This window comes from Panicum virgatum, chromosome 8N (genome assembly GCF_016808335.1).
Source record: "Panicum virgatum strain AP13 chromosome 8N, P.virgatum_v5, whole genome shotgun sequence".
NCBI classification, from domain to species: Eukaryota; Viridiplantae; Streptophyta; class Magnoliopsida; order Poales; family Poaceae; genus Panicum; species Panicum virgatum.
Window position 1 is genome coordinate 48,115,184 of NC_053152.1, and position 22,149 is coordinate 48,137,332.

The 22,149-nt window shown below is 46.9% G+C and overlaps 2 protein-coding genes across 2 annotated transcripts; one reads left to right on the forward strand and one right to left on the reverse strand.

Moving 5' to 3' along the window:
• Window positions 1-249: 249 nt before the first annotated feature.
• On the reverse strand, window positions 250-2,715 carry LOC120685189. The gene is made up of 3 exons (XM_039967008.1): window positions 2,670-2,715; window positions 641-1,300; window positions 250-296 (listed from the first exon to the last, which is right to left on the reverse strand). The coding sequence occupies exons 1-3, from the start codon at window positions 2,713-2,715 to the stop codon at window positions 250-252; spliced, it is 753 nt and encodes a 250-aa protein (XP_039822942.1).
• Window positions 2,716-9,479: 6,764 nt separating this feature from the next.
• Window positions 9,480-11,788, forward strand: LOC120685190. The gene is made up of 4 exons (XM_039967009.1): window positions 9,480-10,085; window positions 10,248-10,799; window positions 10,896-11,244; window positions 11,638-11,788. The coding sequence occupies exons 2-4, from the start codon at window positions 10,265-10,267 to the stop codon at window positions 11,786-11,788; spliced, it is 1,035 nt and encodes a 344-aa protein (XP_039822943.1). The 5' UTR covers window positions 9,480-10,085; window positions 10,248-10,264.
• The last annotated feature ends 10,361 nt before the right edge of the window (window positions 11,789-22,149 follow it).

The window sequence follows — 22,149 nt, forward strand, 5'->3', positions numbered from 1 at the left end:
AATGAAAGCAAATATAATTTGTCTTGTCGGAAGGCAAGACCAACACATTCTGAATTAACTTGTATCTTACACTTGCCATCACCAAAATGACAAGCAATAGCGTCATCATCTAATTTAGACACACTTATTAAGTTTCGTTGCAAAGACGGTACATAAAGAACATCTCTCAAACAAAGTATAAAGCCACTATGTAATTCTAAGTGAAATTCTGCAATGGCTTCAACTTCAGTTTCTACACCGTTTGCAACTTTAATTCTTCTTGCGCCTCTTGGCAGGGTCCTTCTCATACTTGATCCCTGTAAAGAATTAGCAACATGAGTAGTTGCACCAGAATCAATCCACCAAGTGGATTTGTCATAACTTAAATACAGGGATTCATCTACAAAAGTAATGGTGTCCTCACCCTTTCTTAACAACTCATTCAGAAATTCTGGGCAGTCCCTCTTTTAGTGCCCTCTCTTTTTGCACTTCAGGCACTGGTCTTGTTCAATTGGAAAATTTTCCCAGTCTTTTTGTGGAGGTGGTCTGGAAGGGCCACTCTCATGCTGATTCTTGCCTGGTGGGAAAGGTCTCTTGTTATGCTGGAAGTTCTTATTCTGAAAGTTTTTTTTCTTGTGCTGAACTTGAAAAGCAAGCTCACCACCATTGGAGTTCTTAAGGCAATCTTCTTCTTGAACACACATGCCAATCAGCTTGTCAATACCCCAATCTTCTGGAAAAGCGCTATAGTTGACATGAAATGCCTTAAACGCCTTTGGTAGGGACTTGAAGACCAGCTGAACAATGAACTTTTCTGGCAAAGGCATGTCCATTGTCTTAAGCTTGTTGGCCATGTGGCTCATTTCTAAGATATGTTCTCTAATGCCACCACCAGTGTATTTCTTGGTGATAAGCTGCTCAGCAAGAATGACAGCATAAGCCTTGGAAGAACCAGTAAACTGACTCTTCACCTTTGGTAAATATTCTGAAGCGGTGTCACAATCTGGGATCGCCATCTTGATGGCATCTGAAGTGGAACCCTTCATGACCATAAGACACTTGCGGTTGGAATCGTTCCAACGTGTCTTGTCAGCATCATATCTGGTCATAGCAGAGTCATAATTCTTCTCTCGGATAGCCCAAGTAGCAGCTTCTTCATTCTGTGCCCTTACAGGCTTTTCTGGTTCTTTTGGAGCTGGCGTTGTGATGGCCAAATCTATATTGATCATCGCCAGAGCTATCTCCAATTTCTGGTACCATTTCCCATAGTTGTTGCCATCCAGTTCAGGAATGGCATTCACATAAGTCATAGCATTAGAGCCTAAAATTTGAATTAAAAAATGTGAGGACAACAATAAATGCATGTATCAATTTAACGTTGGTCAAAATTAAAACATGCGATATTCTGTGCATTAATTCCTAATCACCATTGGGCAGAAAAAATAATAATGCATAAAAACTTCTGGACACAATTATAATATTGCAATAACAACTTTGGTCAAAAATTATAATATCATAATATATAAAAATTTATGAGAAACAAATTCTATAAGCCTCTATATTAATTATCTCATTGGTTCAAATTAGCACAGAGACAAATAAATTCTTTGCAGCGGAAACATGTAAAAATTATGTATATTCAGGAGCAAAATTCTATTTTCTTGATTCTAAATAATTTACACTTTGGTGCAAATTCAAAGTGGTATTCAAATTCTATTCAAATTCATCAAAACATATCCAAAATTGCTTCTGAAATTGGAAAAAGACCAAACTGTGCTCGCGGGCCGTTTTCTGAATGTGGCCCACGGCCTGCCCGGGCGCAGCACGGCCTGCCCGCGCGAAGCACGCGCTCTGCCGCGCTTGGGCTCGCGGCCCAGCAGCCAACGGCCGGGCCGCTGAACCAGCCCAGCGTGGCGCCCGCACAACGCTCTCATGGGCCGAATTCGGCCCGTTCGGCTGGCGATGACGCCCTGACCGTCGGATTGAATCCGACGGCCAGGAGCCGCCCTCAGCGGATCAAAACCGCGGCCGGCCGGACCCCCTCCAAACCCTATCGAGTTTCCTTTCTTTCCTCCCCCTTTCTCGCCCGAGAGCGTGATGGCACCGCCGGAGGCGGTCAGCATCGGGGAAGACGGCTGTGCGGCGGCGCCCCCGCTGGTCCCCTCGCCAGCGCGCGCGCTCAACCGAGTGGGAGCGCGCCGCCGTCGAGCGGAATGGAGGTGGTGCACGGGCCGCGCGCCGATTCTGAATGGTGGCCGGGGCCCCGCGTGTAGTTGCGCAACGGCAACCGGCGGCGGCCGGATTCTTTGGCGCGCCCCGGCGAGCGGCGGCGGCCGAGGAGGTGAGTCCCCCCTTCTCTCGAGTTCTTGGTTCTGCAGGGGCTTTTCTTGGGTCTAGCGTTAGGGTTCTAGATGTTCTTGTTCGATCTGAGATCGAAACTCTATTTCTTTCATCTTCTTCTACTTTCTGAGCGTAGATCTGAGCAAAATAATCCCAAAACTTTGATCTACTTCTAGATCGGCGAATGATACCAATGTTAGAATCACTGGTTCTTTGTTTCTATATAGGATCTACTCTAGATGCACAAATCGAGTAGGGGTACATGGTTCTGAGTATAATCACAAGAAGTTCATTCCTAATCTAATACAAGAGAGAGTGAGAGAGAGAGATGGGTGAGAGGGGACGCAGACCATCGGCGGCGGCTGCCGCGGAGGAGGAGGTGCCGGCGGGTGCCATGGCGTCGATGGAGTCGAGGATGGAGGCGAGGAAGTCCGGGTTGGCGAGGCGCGGATCCGGCGGCGACGGTGGGTGGCGAGGGTACCGGTACCCTTCGGGCCGGTACCGGCACTGGCCGGGAACGGACTTGGCACCGGTGAACGTCGTGGTGGAGTGAAGAGGCGCTGGCGGAGCTTCCCGTCGGCCTAGCGCTCCCCGAGATCGGATCGGGACTGTGGGAAGGGTTTCTGGCGGCGGTCAACTTGGGATACTGTGCCCCGGCCCCTTCCCGTTCTTAATATAGCACTGGCAACGGGGGCCCACCAGTCACATTGACTGGGCGCCCCCGATCAGGGCGCGATCAAAAGAGATTTGGCCCGATCTTTGGATCGGGCCTGGGGATCACATCCAACAAGAAAAAGACGAGCGTAATTTTGGAATTGATCACCGTTAAGCAACGAACATCAAAGGCAAAACCATCGAGCATAATAAGAGAGGAGAGACAGCTAGGATAAGAGAGGAGAGACAGCTAGGATAAGAGAGGAGAGGTAGGATAAGAGAGGAGGGACAGCTAGGATAGATTAGAGAGGAGAGACAACTAGACCGGCCTAAATTTGGAAATAATCATCATTGAGCAATTTACGAGGCTCAGCTCATCAACATCATCACCAAGGCACATGACAGATAGAAATCCAGCAGTAAACATCATCACCAAGACACATAAATATATAGATATCAATTTAGGCGTCTCAGCTCATCAACATCATCGCCAAGGCACATCGAACACAAAATCATCATAGATAGGCTTCATCAAGACAAATAAGAGAGACATAGCAGCAATACATATATAGTCAGATAGGTAGGTAGGTAGGTAGGTAGATAGATAGACATGGCAGCAATAAGAGAGACATGGATGGCAATGTCAAAAATCATGGAACTATTAATTCAGCCATATCAACTATGAATTCACAGCTTGCAAATCAAGAAATCACCATTTCTGTGTCTCTATCTATGAACTGAATTTTTAAACTGAAAATTCACAGCTATCCACAAGTAATTCATAGCTTTGAACAAGAAATGTTGCAATTGAAAATTCACAGCTTTAGATAGATATAAGCGAGATAGAAAGAAAGAAAGAAAGAAAGAAAGATAGATAGATAGATAGATAGATAGATAGATAGATAGATAGATAGATAGATAGATAGATAGATAGATAGATAGATGTATCTATCTATCAGTCAAAAATCAACTATGAACTGAGAAATAAACATGGCAATGTCAAAAATCATGGAACTATTAATTCAGCCATATCAACTATGAATTCACAGCTTGCAAATCAAGAAATCACCATTACTGTGTATCAATCTATGAACTGAATTTTGAAACTGAAAATTCACAGCTATCCACAAGTAATTCATAGCTTTGAACAAGAAATTTTGCAACTGAAAATTCACAGCTTTAAACATCTCATGGCATTCACATTTACTATGTACCAATTTATGTATCAATTCACAACAATTTGATTAACTTTGAGCAAAGTGTCAGATCGTACATGACCTAGAGCCCGCTGGTCGAGGATGAGGATGACGCGGTTGAGGAGGACCGGCGCAGCGGAGGAGGACCGTCGTCGGCGAAGGACCCGACTGAGGAGGAGCGGCGAGGAGGGCCCGACGGAGGAGGACCGGCGAGGACGAGAGCGCGGCAGAGGAGGAGCGGCGAGGAGAGAGGGCGTGGTGGAGGAGGAGCGAGGCGGCGGAGGAGGAGCGGCGACGAGAGAGAGCGTGGCGGAGGAGGAGCGGCGACGAGCGAGGGCGCCACGGAGGAGGAGCGGCGAGGAGCGAGGGCGCGGCGGAGGAGGAGCAGCGAGGAGGGCGCGGCGGAGGAGCGGCGAGGAGGGCCCGACAGAGGAGGAGCGGCAACGAGCGAGGGCGCGGAGGAGGAGGACCGGCGAGGATTGCGGGGGCGCGCGGCGGCGGAGGAGCGGCGGCGACGGAAATTGGGCAGCCTGACGGCATCGAGTAGGGTTTTTGCCAGGACTTAGCGAAAACTCCACCCATCCGCCACTTATATGCGGCACAACATTACAGGGGCGGGCCGTGAAGTAGCCCGCCGCTATGAATCATTCATAGCGGCGGGCAGTAACGATGCCCGCCCCTATAATTGAAGCGTAGCGGCGGGCAGTAATACCGCCCGCCGTTATGAATGTTTGGCGCGCACCGGTGAAAATTTGCAAAAAAATTTGGTTCCGGTGAAAATTTGCAAAAAAATTTGGTTCCGGTGACCGCGCTAGTAGGGAAGGACGCCTTTACCATTGGGATACGAGGGGATATTCGACCAATGTTGAAACATTAACCCTTTTAATATAAAATCATTTATTTTATTATATGAAATCAGAGTAATATTAAAAACATTTAGGTTTATATGAAATCATTTAATTTATTATTTACACATAGTCACTTTTATTTCATTATTTACACATAGTAATATAAAACATTTTACTTTATTATTTACACATAGTCAATTTTATTGAATTATTTACAATGCCACATATAAAATCTTTTAATATTATTTTGAAATATTATTTAAACTTACTTTTTGCATAGTAATATTATTTACTTTTTGCATAGTAATATTATTTAAACATATTTTTCTTATACTTTTACACATAGTAATTTATCAAATTAGGTCAATAATGTGTATAGGATTGAGATCCCTAACATAACGAGTTTCTCAATATAGCACAATGGTAAAAGGCTCTTCTATGTTCGCACAGGTCTCGGGTTCGAATGCCGCTGGACTCAACATTTTTTTTTATGCTCAGAAAATTGATAATAGGGGCGGGCAATGCTACAGCCCGCCCCTAAGAATGAATAATAGGGGCGGGCTATGCTACAGCCCACCCCTAAGAATGAGTCCATAAATATCTCAGAGCACAGTAACCCGAGCTTCTCTGTTCAGACTGCTCACGCTGTTCGAACAGTATCAGCTCGGTGGTCGCCCCCTGTACACGAGAATCAAGGGAGGGAGGTTTTGTTTTTCAATTCCTCCTAGGATTTGGTTCCCTAAGGTATGTACTTTTGATGGTCAAATGTTGCTTAATTGCAAATCTAAGGTGTCATCTCTCTCTAGGCCTAAATGCACCTTCAATGCTCTATACATGCACTAATTACGGGAAAATCTTAGTAGAAGGGAGTGGGTTACATACATACTTCCATTTCCTAGGCTCAATTTGATGGTTTTTTAATAGTTTGTTTAGGTTAATGAGGATTGGGGATTTCATGGAACCCTAGATGTAGAACTAGATCTAGGTGGACATTTGAATAATTAAAATTATTTTCATGATATCTCTTATTGCAAATAATTAAGCTCTTCTAATTAGTATTATTTTCATGATGTCTCTTATTGCAAATAATTCACCTCTTGTAATTACTATTATTTTAAGTATCTTATTGCAAATAATTAACCTCTTCTAATTAGAATTATATTTTCATGATGTCTGTTATTGCAAATAATTCACCTCTTGTAATTACTATTATTTTAAGTATCTTATTGCAAATAATTCACCTCTTGTAATTACTATTATTTTAATGATTTATCTTATTGGAAAGAATTAACCTCTTCTAATTATTGTTATTTTCATGATTAACAGATGGACAGAAAATGGATGTACCATACTCGTCGACATGATGCACCTTTTCTCGGGCCACTCGTTGCTTTTCTTGATATGGCTAAGAAGAATGCACTTAGCAAGAAAGCACCCGGAATACATTGTCCATGCATCGATTGCAAAAATCTGATAATGTACCCAAACATCAATGATATAAGCGATCATTTGATAAGAAGGGGCTTTGTACAGAACTATGCCACTTGGCTCCACCATGGTGAGGATGTTGCATCTGGCGAAGTTGAAGTCCCCGATGAACATGAAATGCCAAGTGCTGAGGAGACGGCCGGCTTCAACGATGTTGGTCAAGACCATGCCATCCCGGACATCGACGAGCCCGCATCTGAAGCAGAAGATGTTGGCGTTATGAAGGATGATGACGAGTTGGAGGAAATGTTGCGGCACGTCAGACTGCAAGTGTTAGAAGCCAGTGCAAAAGGGGAAGAAAATTTGGAGGCAGTCCCGAAGGCGGCAAGAGAGCTTTTATATGAAGAATCCAAGGGGTGTGACAAGGAGTTCACCATCTTACGTTCAGTCCTTGAACTACTAAGGCTGAAGGCTAGACATGGTTGGTCAGATGCTAGTTTCAATGATCTGTTGACTGTCCTAGGTGAGCTTCTTCCAAGTCCCAACAAGTTGCCGCCTAACACATATCGGGCGAAGAAGGTGATTTCTCCCCTAACAATGGGAGTCAAAAAAATTCCATGCATGCCCAAACCACTGCATACTATACAGGGGGTTGTCTGAGTCCTTTAGAAAGGTGCCCAACATGTAGCGCTAGTCGTTGGCAGACTAACCAAGAGTACGGTGACGACAAAGGCGGCGCATCAAGAAAGAGGAGGAATGTTGCTCCTTCAGCCGAGGAAGAAGATGCTTGTTTAGGTGACAGTGGTGCGCAGAGAAGAATTCCAGCAAAGGTGATGTGGTACCTGCCGATAATTGACCGGTTGAAGCGTATATACTCTAACCCTAGGGATGCGGAACTGATGCGATGGCGCGATGGCATTCAGAACAGCGTCTTGGACATATGCTGAACTTAGTAAGACTAAACTTTGGCACATATGCTGAACTTAGTAAGACTAACCTTTGGCGCATGCGTCTTGGACATATGAGTGAACTCGGTATGGCAGAATTGGCGAAGAGAAACCTCCTGGATGGCTGTATTGCTAATGGCATGAAGTTCTGCGAGCATTGTGTTTTTGGGAAGCACAAGAGGGTAAAATTCACTACCTAAGATTAGTCATTAGATAATAGGAACTGAACCAGCCAGCACTCCTCGTATCGGGAGACCTCCGCTACCTTAGCATATCACAAAGAGGAAACCGGTGCGGGCCTTTTTCCGCTATCCCCATCCTGGAGGATAGGGTAGTGGACGGCTTACAGGTCCCGGTGCGGATAGCCTAAGTGTGGAGATCTAGTATCGGCTAGAGCCTCCAATAGGTACTAATGTTCCTTCTATACATACCAGCACCTTCTTTCTCCCCGAGCTCGAGCCAACCATTTGACCGAGAGCTTGGGTTCTTCAAGCTCATGGCGCATTAGAGGGAGGTGCTGCCCGATTTCTCTATTTTTTTATTGATGCTCATCCAAGTATTATAAAGGTTAGCAACTTCATTCTCTCTTCTCTCATGGTTAGTATGCTATGTTTCTACTTTGTAGTTGGAAAAATTGTGATTTCTTAGAATGAGAGATTTTTTTATTTATACATGCATTTTCTTGGGGATTTCACTCATCCAAGTGTTCTAAAGGTTAGCAATTCCATCCTCTCTTAATTAATGGTTAGTTTGCTAGTTGTTATGCTTTGTAGCTAGAGTAATTTATGGTTTTTTTAAATCATGGGAAATGGAGATATTTCTTATCTATGTATTAAAGATAAACTTCATGAGGGGATATTTTTGGATAGATTGCTACATCTTACATTTGCATTATTTATGGTTAGTTTTCAATTTTTATTGAACGTGTGAATGCGAATTTTTAAATTGAATAATTATGTAAAATGTGAAATATCTCATTAGTGAATGTGAAACGTTAGTTCTTTTCATTTGAATGTGAAATGTGAATGTTATTATTCTATTTGAATGTGAAATGTGAACGTGTGAATGTGAAATTTCAAATTGAATGTTTTATTGAAAGTGAAAAAAGATGCATACTTGGTATTTATTTTGTGATATGAATGAATTATTTTGACACTCTAATGATGTATTAATTCAGGCTCACATTGAAACCATCGAGAAGTAATAAAAGATCTTTATTTCAGAACATATATCTATCATTAACCTTAACCATGTGGTGATAACATTGTCATTCAAGGCTAATATGATATCCGCAACACGACGTGATATAAGGACATAATGAAAGAGTACAGCCTTGGTCCGAATGAAGAAATCCTTACCTCTGAGCAAGGTGAGGATGCCACCGTTTGGACCAAGGCTATACTCCTCCATCACGTCCTTATACCGTATCGTGTCGTGGATATCAATATTGGCTCTGAATGACAGTGTCGTCATCGCTGGGTCAAGGTTAATGATAGATACATGTTCTAAAATAAAAAAAATTTATTCCTCGATGGTTTTAGCAGATTTGGTCTGAAACAAAGTTGTGAAGCTTTTATTTAAGGGCCGGGGTAGGTTGGCTGGCCTCATTATTGTTGGAGATACAACCGGAGAAGGAAGCCCACATTTGAGAAGCATGTTTCAAAAGCTAAACAAGTGAGGGGCACAAAATAGTACAGTACTACTTTCTCATTATCCTGTTCTTAGTCTGGTTCCAGTGCCACGAAAGACTGCATGCGTATTACTACTTTCTCATGGTTCTGCTCTTCTTCTCTAGTTCTCTTGCAAACAAGCGCGAACTATTCTCGACAGCAGGCCAGCAGCAGAATTTGTTATCACGTCGACTGTTCAGAATTCAGAAGTTCAGGACTGTTGGAATGCTCAATGCACAGTAAAGTTGAAGCATCTCCGTCCGAATCTAATTCATGGATAGATTCCTTCAGTGCTGGATCCAACAGGCAACAGCTGCTACTATGAACTGACAGTTGAAGATTCGGCTGATTGTGTCGTCAGGTGTAGCGATAAGCATCAGGAGCTGAATCCCTTGCCCGGTCAGTTTCAGTCTACGAATCACCGATACGTCTGGATGGTCGCCGTACCCGTATCCGATACGCCCCGATACTCCGATACGTCCCGATACGCCCCGATACGCCCCGATACGCGTATCGGATTAATTCGATTTAAAAATAAATTATTTAATTCGCGATACGCGTCCGATACTCGGCGATACGTCCATCCGATACGTTGGGCTGTAATATCTCATTTTGAAGCCCAGCTCAAGATGAAGCCCATCAAAATATCAACACCGGCCCATCCAAAAACCTAGGTACTAAAACTCCCTCTCTACCTCACTCCGCACACCACATCCACACACCAGCGCCGCCGCCGTCGCTGGCTACTCTGTGCTCTCTTCTGCGCTGCCGTGCTGCCGTCCGCCCGTCCCAGTCCCTTGCGCCGGCGGCTGGGAGCGAGCGCCGAGCGGCCAAGCACCTCCGCCTGGATCTGGATCTACAGCCGGCGCATCTCATCAACGGGGAACGTGCTGTTCGGGACGGCCGGGACGAGGAAGGACAGCTCCGCGAGATCTTCGACGTGCTAGGCTACCCGGACGAGAGGACGTGGCCGTGGTTCTCGTCCACGCCGTTCGCCATCGAGTGGCTGCCGTTAGACTACAGGTAACTTGGGTTCATTTTGTTTGTTCGTTTCTTTTGCTGCTATTGCTAGTCTGCTAGCCTGCGATTGAGTTTTTTTTTCCCATGACTTGCATCTCGTTGTAGACCCTGTGCGAGAGGTAGATAAATGGATTTGAGTTGTTCATGTCTTGCATTTCGTTGTAGATAATACGTTACAAAGCATGGCTAGTTCAAGTGCAAGTGGAAGTTCAACTTCTCCTTCTCCATCACCTAATCCCAGTGCCCCTACTGGTAGTGCACAAGTTGATCCCAATCCTTCTGACGAGAGATTGCGTAAAACTCCTCTGTGGAGGCATGTTAAATTACTTGAAAAGAATGCTTCTTCTGGAGGAAATGCAAAATCTCAGTGCTTGTATTGTGATCACATTATTCCTGGGAGTTACTTTAGAGTAAGAGCACATCTCATGAGGGAACCTGGTAAAGGCACATCAATTTGTGGTGCTGCCACACCAGAGATGGTGGACCAGTTCCGCAAAGAAGAAGAAGCAGCACGAGTTAGTGCTGATGGAAGCTCAAGGAGGAGTGTTCCCATGCCAGTGCAGCTCTCTGCCTTAGCATCATCCTCTGGATTGTTGCCGCCAACAGGATCTAAGGCATCATCAAAGAAGAAAAAACAATCTGGTATTTTGGAGAGTTTCCACATTGAACTCCGACAAATGGCTGATGCAATTATTGCAAGAATGTTCTACACAGGAGGTTTGTTGTTGTATTATTTATTTTCTTATTCTCAAATTGCAATCTGGTATTTTTGATTCTTAGCTGCTAAAATAGTTTGTTTCTTTGGATTTGCAGGCGTTCCTTTCAACTTGGCAAGAAACCCAAACTATCGGGCTGCATTCAACTTTGTGGCAACACATGAAATGGGTGGGTATACCCCTCCTGGAATCAACAAGTTGAGAACAACTCTCCTGCAACAAGAGAAGACTAATGTGGAGAAGCTGCTTGAACCCATCAAGAGCACCTGGTCCACAAAAGGGGTGACAATTGCAGCTGATGGTTGGACTGATTCTCAGAGAAGGCCCCTTTTGAACTTCATTGCTGTGACAGAGAGCGGTCCAATGTTCTTGAAATGTGAAAACACTGAAGGAAAGGCAAAGACCAAGGAGTACATTTCTGCCCTCTTGATTGAGGTTATTGAAATGTGAAAACACTGAAGGAAAGGCAAAGACCAAGGATAAATTTCAGAAGAGAGGAACAATTGCCTTAGGAAGCTTTTTCCAGTTACAGAAGAGCTTAGGAGAGTTAAACAACAGTTCGCTGATTACTCACTGAAAAGAGGCATCTTTAGTTTACCTGATTCAATTGATGACAGAGCTCATTTTGATCCACTGCAATGGTGGGGCATCTATGGGTCTAGGACCCCAGAGTTGAAAGAATTAGCTTTTAAGCTGCTTGGGCAGCCAGCTTCTTCTTCTTGCTGCGAGAGAAACTGGAGCACATACAGTTTTATCCATAACCTGAGAAGAAACAGGCTCACACCTGAACGTGCTGAGGATTTAGTGTTTGTGCATAACAACTTACGTCTTCTTTCAAGGTGTAGTGATGAGTATCTCACAGGGCCAACACAAATGTGGGATGTTGGGGGAGATGGCTTTGAGACATTTGATGGTGTCGGTATTCTTCAAGCTGCTAATCTCACTTTGGATGAGCCGGAGTTTGAGGTTATGATTGCAGAAGATGATTGAACTTTAGCATGAAGAGATAGCATGCATAATCCTTTGATTTGGCCTTGTGCCTTGTATCTCTATGTTATGTAGTACACTATGTGGTTGTGTTTGGCTGTTTGCCTCTCCATCTTAAACTACTTGCTATGACCTTGCCTATTATTTATCTTGCGTTGTCAGGACTACTTGCTATATGTTTATTGAATATTCTATTATGTTTATTGAGAAAAATAGAAAAAAATAATTTATATTTATATATTTGACGTATCGGCGTATCGTGGTTTTTGGAGATTTGCCGTATCGCCGTATCGGCGTACCCGTATCGCCGTACCCGTATCGCGTATCGGTGAAACATAGGTTTCAGTGCTCGGTGTAGAGACGATTGCAGAGCACCAACAGACTACAAAATCTGCAGAGACGATCCTGTAAATTCCACGCTGCTCGGTCGCCATCGCAGAGCGAGCTGGTAGTCTGCGCGCGTGCGTGAAGTTGCCGGCGGGCTAGAAGAGGGAGGAGTGGCACTGGGAGTGCACAACGCCAGTGCACGGTGGACGCGGACGCCGGCGGCATGCAGCAGAGCATGAGGAGCGGTTGTGCAGACGCCTTCGCTTCATCACGGACATGGGTGGGGCGCGTCCGAGCGTCCCGGGGCGCCGCGCGCGCTACCTCCGGCGTGCAGGCGAGAGCCGGCGGTAAGTGTTTGCAGAAATGCCGCGGGCAACGAGAGCCATCCGTAGTGTTTGTTATTCCTCGTCAGGCTCGGAACCGGAACCCAGAGAGACCATGGTCTCGCATTGCTTGGTTGGCCGGCGAGGAAGACAAGGCCAGCGATAACTCAGAAACCAGAGAGGCCATGGTCGCATTGTCCAGATACATTCATGTCAGCGAACCACCTTGGTTTCTGAGTTCTCGATGCTCTGTTGCCGTGTGTTTGGTTGCGGGATCAGTGGGTGGGGTTGGTTCCAACCCTCATTTTGAGAACGAAGCCAATCCATCCATTGTTTAGTTGCAGATTTGATTTTAGAGATGGAGTCAACCCATCACATGTTTGGTTGAGGGAATTGGAATACGGGTTGGATGGCAACACTAACTCCGTTAGTGGGCCCCACATATCAGACTCCTCTCTCTCCATCTCCTCCCTCTCCACTCGCCCGGCGCGCCCCGTCCCGCCGCTGCCGGCCACCTCGCCCCCCCCCCCCCCCCCGGCAGCGCCTCCTCACCCCGTCGCCCGGACCTCGCCACCACCGCTGGATCCGCGCCCAAGCTCGCCGCTGCCGCTGGATCCGCGCACGGCCGAGCTCGGGGCCGCCGGATCCACACGCGGCACCGGCCCTCCACCGCCACGGGCGAGCTCCGCCGCCGCCGGCCTCGGCCGCCACGGACGCGCTCCGCCCGCGGGCGAGCTCCGCCGCCGAGGGCGCGAGCATGCGCGGGCGAGCTCGGCCGCCACGGACGCACTCCGCCCGCGGGCGCGAGCTGCCGCGGGCGACAAGGACGGGCGGCGCGGGTCGGAGGCGATTCGGCGGCGGGCAGCGCGGTTGGAGGCGGTGGAGGCGGCGGGCGGCGGGTGCTGATGGAGCTGACAGAAGAGGCACGGACGGGAGTGGGTTCGCTTCGTCCGCCATTTTCTGAGAGACGGGGTGAACCCGCATCTGGAGGGAATATTCCCCTCTGGAGCCAACCCAACCCTTTTATCTTCCATCCAAACAACCGCGGGGACGGGTCCGCTCCGACCTGGCTCATCCCGCTCTTCAACCAAACATACGGTTGGTTGGGTAGTATTATTAAGCTCACTATTTGTTCTCGGAAAATTCTTCGGTGGACACAAGGGCAGGTGCGCACGGTGTAGTTGAGCGACGCGTGGATCTTGTTATAGGATGGGCTAATTAGTTAAGACGCAAGTTACTTTTCCACTTTTCCATCATTCGATAACACACCTAGGTGGCCTATAACCAGTAGGGTGTTCACGGGAGCAGCTTTCCTCGAGATAGTGGTTGTAGCGGGTGTAGTGGTGACCATGCGCACTAGCTTTTACAAGATATATTTTCTCAGCTGCTTTTACCAGTCGCACTATATGAGCACTATGGTCAGATGGTGAGTGCACATCAATGCGTCAGATAGTGACGATCCAGCCATCGTTATCATTGCTACCTGCTACGCGTGTTGCGTGCCTCTGGTCGCCTGCTCCCCGCCACCCCCCCCCCCCCCCCCCCCCCCAACCCTGCCGCGCATCAATATATTCGTGTGTCTGTGAACCACCTTGTACTGCATTTAGGCTTGGTAAACTCTCACCGCCGGGAGTCAAATACTAGAAGCAGGAATGTTACTATGATACTGATTTGTGTTCCTTAACAATGGTAACATGGGGCTGTTGCTCCTGGTCAGAAAAAGAGTACTCTTCTAATAGTAGTGGGTGGTTCACATAGAGGTGTAACTTCGGTTGTTTTAGAAAAAGTACGGACCGTCATTGCAGACTAAGAACATGATAATTTATTTCTTAGACTGTCTCCAGCGTCATCTAAGTGTACTAATTATGCCTCTAAGTCAAAATTACCATTTAGCAGTAGTATTCCAAAAATTACATCATCATATGCATGATCAACCTGTATATTTATTTCATAAATATTGGCATGCAAGTTTCATAGTGCTTCACTTTTCTTTCACATTTCCAAAAAAATATATAAACACCTATCTGAATTCGTCTTCTGTCCCTATTTCTTCCCACATCACTATTATTTTATCTAGATGTGCTTTGCATCCCACACCAGTATTTCTTATTTCTTTGTCATTTACAATAGGTCAGAGAATTGGGGTTTGTTTCGATGATCTTCTATTCAGTGTATTATATTGATTTGTTCTGTGCAGTAGCTACCTTTCACAACATATAATCAAGCAACATTGGAAATATAGCTAGACATGGTCTCCACATTCCAAGTGGCATTGGAGTTACAGCTTGCCATTGTCTTTTGTGCTCTGGATCATAGTTTGATGGACTCATTAACCAAACATTTGTCTGTTCTTCTCATTATGATATACATATTTAACCAAACGATGCGGCGCCTCCCGTTAATTACTGCTGACCATCATGGCCACCACACCGGAGTAATTCTCCATCAAGGGTCTTATGGAGCAGCCACAACCATCCCTTCCTGAAAAGTCCAGTGGTAGGAGGGTTGCCAACATGTCCCTGAAGACATGATGCTCCCTTATATCTCTCGTGTGCTCTTGGAGGATGATCTTGATGATAATAAGCTCAATGATCACCCTGCTCTACTCCAGGTGCAGCAGCCCTTTGCTCAAATCCTCTCCTCCTCTTCCTATGGCGCCAACACCGCTAACACAGATGGTGCCAAACATTTGTTGCAAGATGGCAGGGATGATGAAAGCACACTCAACCACAACTCAGCCTTATCCATGGGTACATACATTGTTCAGGTGTTCTTGAAAGGCATGGAAGAGGCAAACATGCTCTTGCCCAGAGACAACAAGTTTAGAGGGGATGTGTAGGTGAATCAGATGTCCCAGGAAACAAACAATAATACTGACAAGAAGAGGTATAATAGGGATCACCATATGGAGGAAGAAACAAGGACCAGCAAAGCTGCAAAGACAATCATGGATCAAGAGGAGAATTGTGCCAATGAGATGCTTAACGAAATGATGTTGCATGCCTATGAGACATGCATCAGGGGCATGGAGGAGCTGCGTGTGTCCATGGACAATAAGGTGGAGAAGGAAAACAGGAAGAAACGTAACAAGGCAGCGAAAGGCAATGTGGTGGACATACGCACATTGCTAATCTCTTGTGCACATGCAGTGGCAACAAACAACCACATAGGGGCATCAAAGTTGCTGAAACAAATCAAGCAATATGCATCGGCAACAGGGGATGCCACACAACGGGTAGCTCATTGTTTCATCAAGGGGCTAGAGGCACGGCTAGTGGGTGCAGGTAGCCAGCTTTGGCAGTTGCTCATGGCAGAGCGTCCCTCCACCTTGGAGTTCCTCAAGGCCTACAAACTTTACTACGTAGCCTGCTGCTTCAAAAAGGTGGCGCTCAGTTATTCGACGATGACAATCTTGCAGGCCATGGTGGGTAAGAGGAAGCTGCACATTGTGGATTACAGTATGCATTTTGGCTTCCAATGGGCAGGCTTGCTCCGCTTGCTGGCGGGTAGAGAAGGTGGCTTGCCAGAGGTGAAGATCACCGCTATAGGCCCTCCCAAGCTCAAGTCCTGTCTAGCAGAGCGGATTGAGGAACTAGGGTGCCGGCTCAAGAAATGGGCCAATGAGTTTGGCTTGGACTCTTTCAAGTTCCACACAATCATGAAAAAGTGGGAGGATGTTCACATCGAAGACTTGAACACCGACATAGATGAGGTCCTTGTCGTGAATGACTTCTTTAGTTTCAGCACCTTGATGGATGAGAGTGTATTCGTTGACAGACAAAGCCTAGGGATATCGTCCTCAGTAACATCAAGAAGATGAGGCCGGATGTGTTCATCCAAAGCATTTTGAATTGTTCATGCGGTTCCTCATTCTTGACAAGGTTTCGAGAGGTGATGTCCTACTACATGGCACTATTTGACATTTTGGATGCAACCATGCCAAGGGAGAGCAAATCTCGAGCGGTGCTGGAACAGTTCGTGCTTGGCCGTCCTGCACTTAACATCATTGCCGGTGAGGGCCTAGACTTGGTGCAACGCCCTGAAAAGTATAGGCAGTGGCAGGTGAGAAACCAACGTGCAGGGCTGAGGCAGCTGCCATTTGTGGGACCGAAGCCGGCGACCAGAGGGGGGGTGAATGGGAGCCGATCAAAATTTCTTCGAAATTCGAATCGTCGGCGTATATCCCAAAATTGCCCAAACCCTCAAGCGTTCTGACCAAAGTATGGAGTAGCTATTGAAAAGCTAACCCAACGCAAAAGGCCTAGAACGAGCGAGCGAAACCACGAAGCAAATCGGAAGCGAATTGGAAAATCTGCAGCACTGATCTGCCTGGACCGGTCTGACCGGTGCGCTATACCGGTCTGACCGGTGCGCTGGACCGGTCTGACCGGTCGTGCCTACCGATCTGACCGGTAGCACCCAGAAAACCCCCGAGAAGTTGGATTCAAACATTGAATCTCGAGCAAACGACCACGGAAATCGGTGAAACTTGGGGGATTGCTTCGCCCCTACCCCGTGAACATATCCTCAAAAGATCTCGTCCTAAAGATCAACGAATCGTGAGAATTATGGAGGAGATCAAAAGGGATTGGGGTTTTCTCAAGAACTCAAGAACAGCAATTCGGGAGCACTCGCGATTCCAGGGGATTTAGCACTTGGCTAGAGAGATCAGAATCGTCACAAAGAGTCCAGCAAACCACGAACCAAAGAACTTGTCTCCTCCAAACACTAAACACACCAAAAGAGGAGAATTCAAGTCCAAAGCGAGAAAGAGGAGGGGGAGGACGAGAACTCAGTACACAAGAGTGAACTCATCAGGTTCAAAAGCCCAGAGGGCACAAGGAGGATAGGGCCTCCTTTCCCAATCAAATCCCTTACAAAGTTTCAACAATCCATGGACAAAAACAACTCAAACGAGAAGAACAGGGGGAGGAGAACATAGAGGCGGCGGCCTGGAGAAACAGAGAGTCCACGAACAGATTACAAAAGCCGCCATCAACCTAACACAAGTGAAGGGGTATTTATACCCGCGGGACCGGTCAGACCGGTGCCAGGGACCGGTCAGACCGGTTGGCCTGCAGCACCCCCTGTACAACGATCTCATCCGACGGCCGAGGTTCTTTCTTCGAAACGAAGTCTTCTCCGCGATGCCGCCGTCTTGATGAAGATCCAGTCCGCGGTTTTGGAGGGTCCGCGAAACCCGGGTAGGTGGCCGGTTTTGAGAAAACCGCCAAAACCTCACGCGCGGGAAGATTCCCGCCTCCACGCCGTGGCCCTAGACGCCGTTCCCGCCTCGGCCTTCTGACGGCCCTAGACACCGCCCGACGCCCGTCACCTCCTCGCCCGCAGCGAGGCCCTAGACGCCGTCGACGCCCGTCGCCTCCGTCAGTCCCGAGACCAACGCCCGTGCCTCCACGACTTGGCGTCTTCAACCGCCGTCCGCCTCCTTGGTTTTGTGGTGCAAACCAAGAAACCCGCCTTCCATCGCCGCTTGCGCCCTCAATCCAGGAGTGGACGCCACAGCTGCCGCCCGGTCTGAGCTCCGGTCCCGACTGCCCTTCACCGCCGTCCACCGCACGGTCCATCGGCCACAGCACCTCCATGGCAGCTCCCCGTCGACACTCGACGCCCGTGTACCTGCAATCCAAAGACCAAGCGCACGATCACACCGCACGGTTGACAATTCACTCATCACAAGCAGGATAGAGTACTCAACATTCCTCAATCTCCCCCTTGATGAGTGCATTGTCAACACACCACAAACGAACCAAGAGAAGTGAAACCAAAGAAGAACAAAGAAGCACGAAAGAGAAGAACTCAAGCAAGTGACAAAAAAACTCAGAAAAGCAAGAGCAGTCACTTACTCAAGCAAAGATCGATCCCCTAAGACAAGGGCAACGGCTCGACGCAATCGATCAAAAACCAAAACATGACTCCTCAAAGACAGAGGTAATGCTCGACACAGTCATGCAAGAAGCAGAGGGAAAATGAGAAAACCAGGAGCCAAACCAAAGCAGAAACTCCCCAAACAAAGTTTTTCCCTCTCACAAGTGCAACTCTCCCAAAATGATGCACCCACAAAGCCCTGTGCCCAACAAGTTTTTCAAAAATCAAACAAGTTTCCCCCTTGTTCGATCACTTCTCTCAAAATTCTTCACCTTGTTGGCACATGCACACATCAAGGCTACCAAGACCTAGAGCTCCCCCTGAAGCTGAGATTCCCCCTGAACAGATGCTATGCAATGAATGCAATGCAGGAGGTGTAAGTGAAAGCATTCAGGGATACAAAGATATGAGCAACATCTAGTCTCAAGCATGTGTGCATCCATAAACAAGACCTGCATCTAGCTCAACAGGGTATATCAAATCAGTCTAGAGCTAGGCAAGTTCAGTTTAGGAGAAATAAAAGCATCACCCATGATCTAGCACTAACAAGTAGGGAATAGAAAGCAGTGCTACTCAAACTCATACAGGTGAGCCAAAAAAGCCAAAACATGTTGCAAACATTCATTTTTCAATCAAATTTGTATCAAGCAATTCTTAATGCCAGGGGTTGAAAGCTTGTCATGCTTTACTTAGCAACGAGGCCAAGCCTATGCCAACAGACAATCAGAAGCTTAAAGCACTCATTTCAGTCATGCACAGCCTTGCCCGGGTTCTCACAAGTGCAAAGTGAGCCATCCCGAAAGCTCGATCAGTGCGACAAGCAATCCCACCTGGATCTTTTCAATCCATTTCATGAGCAGTTCAAGCAATTTTTATCAGATTTAGATCATTTCAAATATGAATTGCTGAACAAAAGGCTACACTAGCATGAATAAGATAGCAAGGCATATCAACACGCCCTAACATGCTAGTAGCCAAGACAGGGTGATCATGTTTTCAGATTTTCAAATCAAAATAGCTTAACTCAGATGATGTCATATACACAATAGAGCAAGCTATACATGATCAAGTTTATCAACTCACACTAGCAAGCACTAGAAGATCATAGCAATGTATACAAGAATGCTAGTGAAAGTGAGACAATGCAAAATGCAAACATGTACAATGCATATGCACAATGCAACTACCAAACCTAGAAAAACAAAGAGAAGCAAAACAAAGACCTACCAAGCTAACCAAAACAAAAGTCAGCGATCAAAAGGGGTAACAAACCCCAAGCTCCCCTCGCAAGCGAGCAAAAGTGTCCTGCTCAAGCGGTTTGGTGAGAATATCTGCGGTTTGCCTCTCTGAAGGGACATGGATCAGGTCTATGTGTCCTCTCTCATGGTTGTCTCGCAGGAAATGGAATCGGATGTCTATGTGCTTGGTTCTGGAGTGTAGGACAGGGTTCTTTGCAATGCTAATTGCTGACATGTTGTCTACAAAGATGGGAACCCTACCGAAACTCAAGCCATAATCCTGCAAGGTTTGTTTCATCCAAAGTATCTAGGAGCAGCAGCTAGCAGCGGCAACATACTCAGCTTCTGTGGAAGAAAGCGCTACACTAGCCTGCTTGCGAGAGGACCAAGACACCAAAGATGTACCGAGAAATTGACAAGTGCCGGATGTCGACTTGCGATCCAACCGACACCCACCGAAATCGGCATCAGAAAACCCCACCAAAACCAGAGAAGAATCCGTAGAATACCAAAGACCAAATTCAGGGGTGAATTTCAGATACCTAAAGATGCGTTTCACCACCTGCCTATGGGAGATGTGCGGAGAAGCCTGGTAGCGTGCACAAAGGCAGACGCCGAACTGGATGTCCGGTCGCGTCGCCGTCAGGTACAGAAGCGAGCCGATCATGCTCCTGTACTCCTTCTGGTCCACCGCCTCACCGTCCAAGTCCTCATCAAGCGCCGTCGATGTGCTGATCGGAGTCGGTTGAGGAGACAAGTCGCTCATGTCGAACTTCCGCAGCAAGTCTCTAGTGTACTTGGCTTGATGGACAAAAGTGCACTGAGGAGTTTGCTTGATCTGCAGCCCGAGGAAGAACTGCAGCTCACCCATCATGCTCATCTCGAACTCACTGGACATCTGCTCAGAAAACTTGAAGACAAGAGCGTCAGAAGAGCCAATAAAAATAATATCATCCACGTATATCTGAACCAAAAGGAAATCAGTGCCAGATCGCATGAGGAACAAAGTCTTATCAACACATCCCATTTTAAAGCCCTGAGCCAGCAAAAAGGTTTTCAATCTATCATACCAAGCTCTAGGAGCCTGTTTCAAACCGTAAAGAGCTTTCTGAAGTTTATAAACATGGTTTGGAAACTTGGGATTTTCGAAACCAGGGGGTTGCTTCACATAAACCTCTTCTTCGATAAAACCATTCAAGAAGGCAGATTTAACATCCATTTGGAAAACCTTAAAACCCTTGGAAGTAGCAAATGCAAGAAAGATTCGAATAGCTTCCAAACGAGCAACAGGAGCAAAGGTTTCCTCAAAATCAATACCCTCTTTTTGGCAAAACCCCTGGACAACAAGACGAGCCTTATTTCGAACAACCAAACCATCCTCACCCTGCTTGTTTTTGAAAACCCACTTCGTTCCGATGGGATTACAAGCAGGTGGAGGCTCGACCAAAAGCCAAACTTGGTTTCTTTCAAAATTTTCAAGTTCCTCATGCATGGCATTGACCCAATTAGAATCAGAAAGAGCGTGTCCAATATCTTTGGGCTCAAAAGAGGCAACAAACGCTGAATGAGCAAAGCCAGCGATACTCATTACCTTGGACCTGGTGACTCGCTCATTGAGATCACCTAGCATCTGTTGAGGTGGATGGCGACACTGAATATGTCGTGGTGCTTCCCGTGTCGAAGTCGCCTCCTCCTCAACCAAAGCTGGTGCCTCCTCAGGTGCAGCTGGTGTAGCCTGAGTCACCTCCTCGAACAGCCCCCGGGAAGTAGACGTAGTCGGGTCGGGGCCGTCGTCATCGTCCGAGCTCGTAGCAGAGATAGCTGGGTCCACAACACGCGTGGTAGCCTCAGCCTCGCCATCTGCAGCTTCTTCCTCCTCATCTTCAAAGATGGAGGTGCCGAGCTCATCATCTCCTGCAACTTCAAAGACAGAAGAATTGCACGGTGCAGTCTCGTCGAAAGTGACTTCACAAGTCTCTCTGACAATGTTAGTATCAATAATCAGCACACGGTACGCTCTAGAGTGAGAAGCATATCCGAGAAAAATGCCGTCAGACGAGCGAGACTCAAACTTATCAAGATTTCCATCTTTCAGCACAAAACACCGGCAACCGAAAACTCTGAGATGGTCAACACGGGGCTGGCGTCCAAACCACAACTCATAAGAAGTCATGTGCATGAAAGCACGCAAGAAAATGCGGTTGGACACGTAACAAGTGGTGTTAACCGCCTCAGCCCAGTATTTGCGAGGAGTCCTATGCTCATCGAGCATCGTCCTCGCCATCTCAACCAGCGTCCGATTCTTCCGCTCTACAACTCCATTCTGCTGTGGAGTGTAGGGAGAAGAATACTGGTGTTCAAGCCCTTGATCACGGCAAAAGACATCAAAACGAGCGTTTTTGAATTCTGTGCCATTGTCAGAGTGGATCGCTCGCATGGCCTGGGGTAGCTCGTTTTTCAATCTCAAGATCAAGTCTCGAACAAACTCGAAAGCCTCATCCTTGGTTCTCATGAAAAAGACCCAAGAATAGCGAGAAAAGTCGTCCACAATCACAAGCACGTACCACTTCCCACCAACAGACATCACCCT

What these genes read in the sequence shown, in the direction of transcription:
- LOC120685190 (XM_039967009.1), top strand. Translation starts at nt 10,265, where the DNA reads ATGGCTAGTTCAAGTGCAAGTGGAAGTTCAACTTCTCCTTCTCCATCA. An exon ending in AAGAATGTTCTACACAGGAG is followed by an intron (nt 10,800 to 10,895) that starts GTTTGTTGTTGT and finishes TTGGATTTGCAG; the next exon opens with GCGTTCCTTTCAACTTGGCA. An exon ending in TTGATTGAGGTTATTGAAAT is followed by an intron (nt 11,245 to 11,637) that starts GTGAAAACACTG and finishes TCTTCTTTCAAG; the next exon opens with GTGTAGTGATGAGTATCTCA.
- LOC120685189 (XM_039967008.1), bottom strand. Translation starts at nt 2,715, where the DNA reads ATGGCACCCGCCGGCACCTCCTCCTCCGCGGCAGCCGCCGCCGATG. An exon ending in CGCGGCAGCCGCCGCCGATG is followed by an intron (nt 1,301 to 2,669) that starts GTCTGCGTCCCC and finishes TTCAAATTTTAG; the next exon opens with GCTCTAATGCTATGACTTAT. An exon ending in CCTTAAGAACTCCAATGGTG is followed by an intron (nt 297 to 640) that starts GTGAGCTTGCTT and finishes AATTCTTTACAG; the next exon opens with GGATCAAGTATGAGAAGGAC.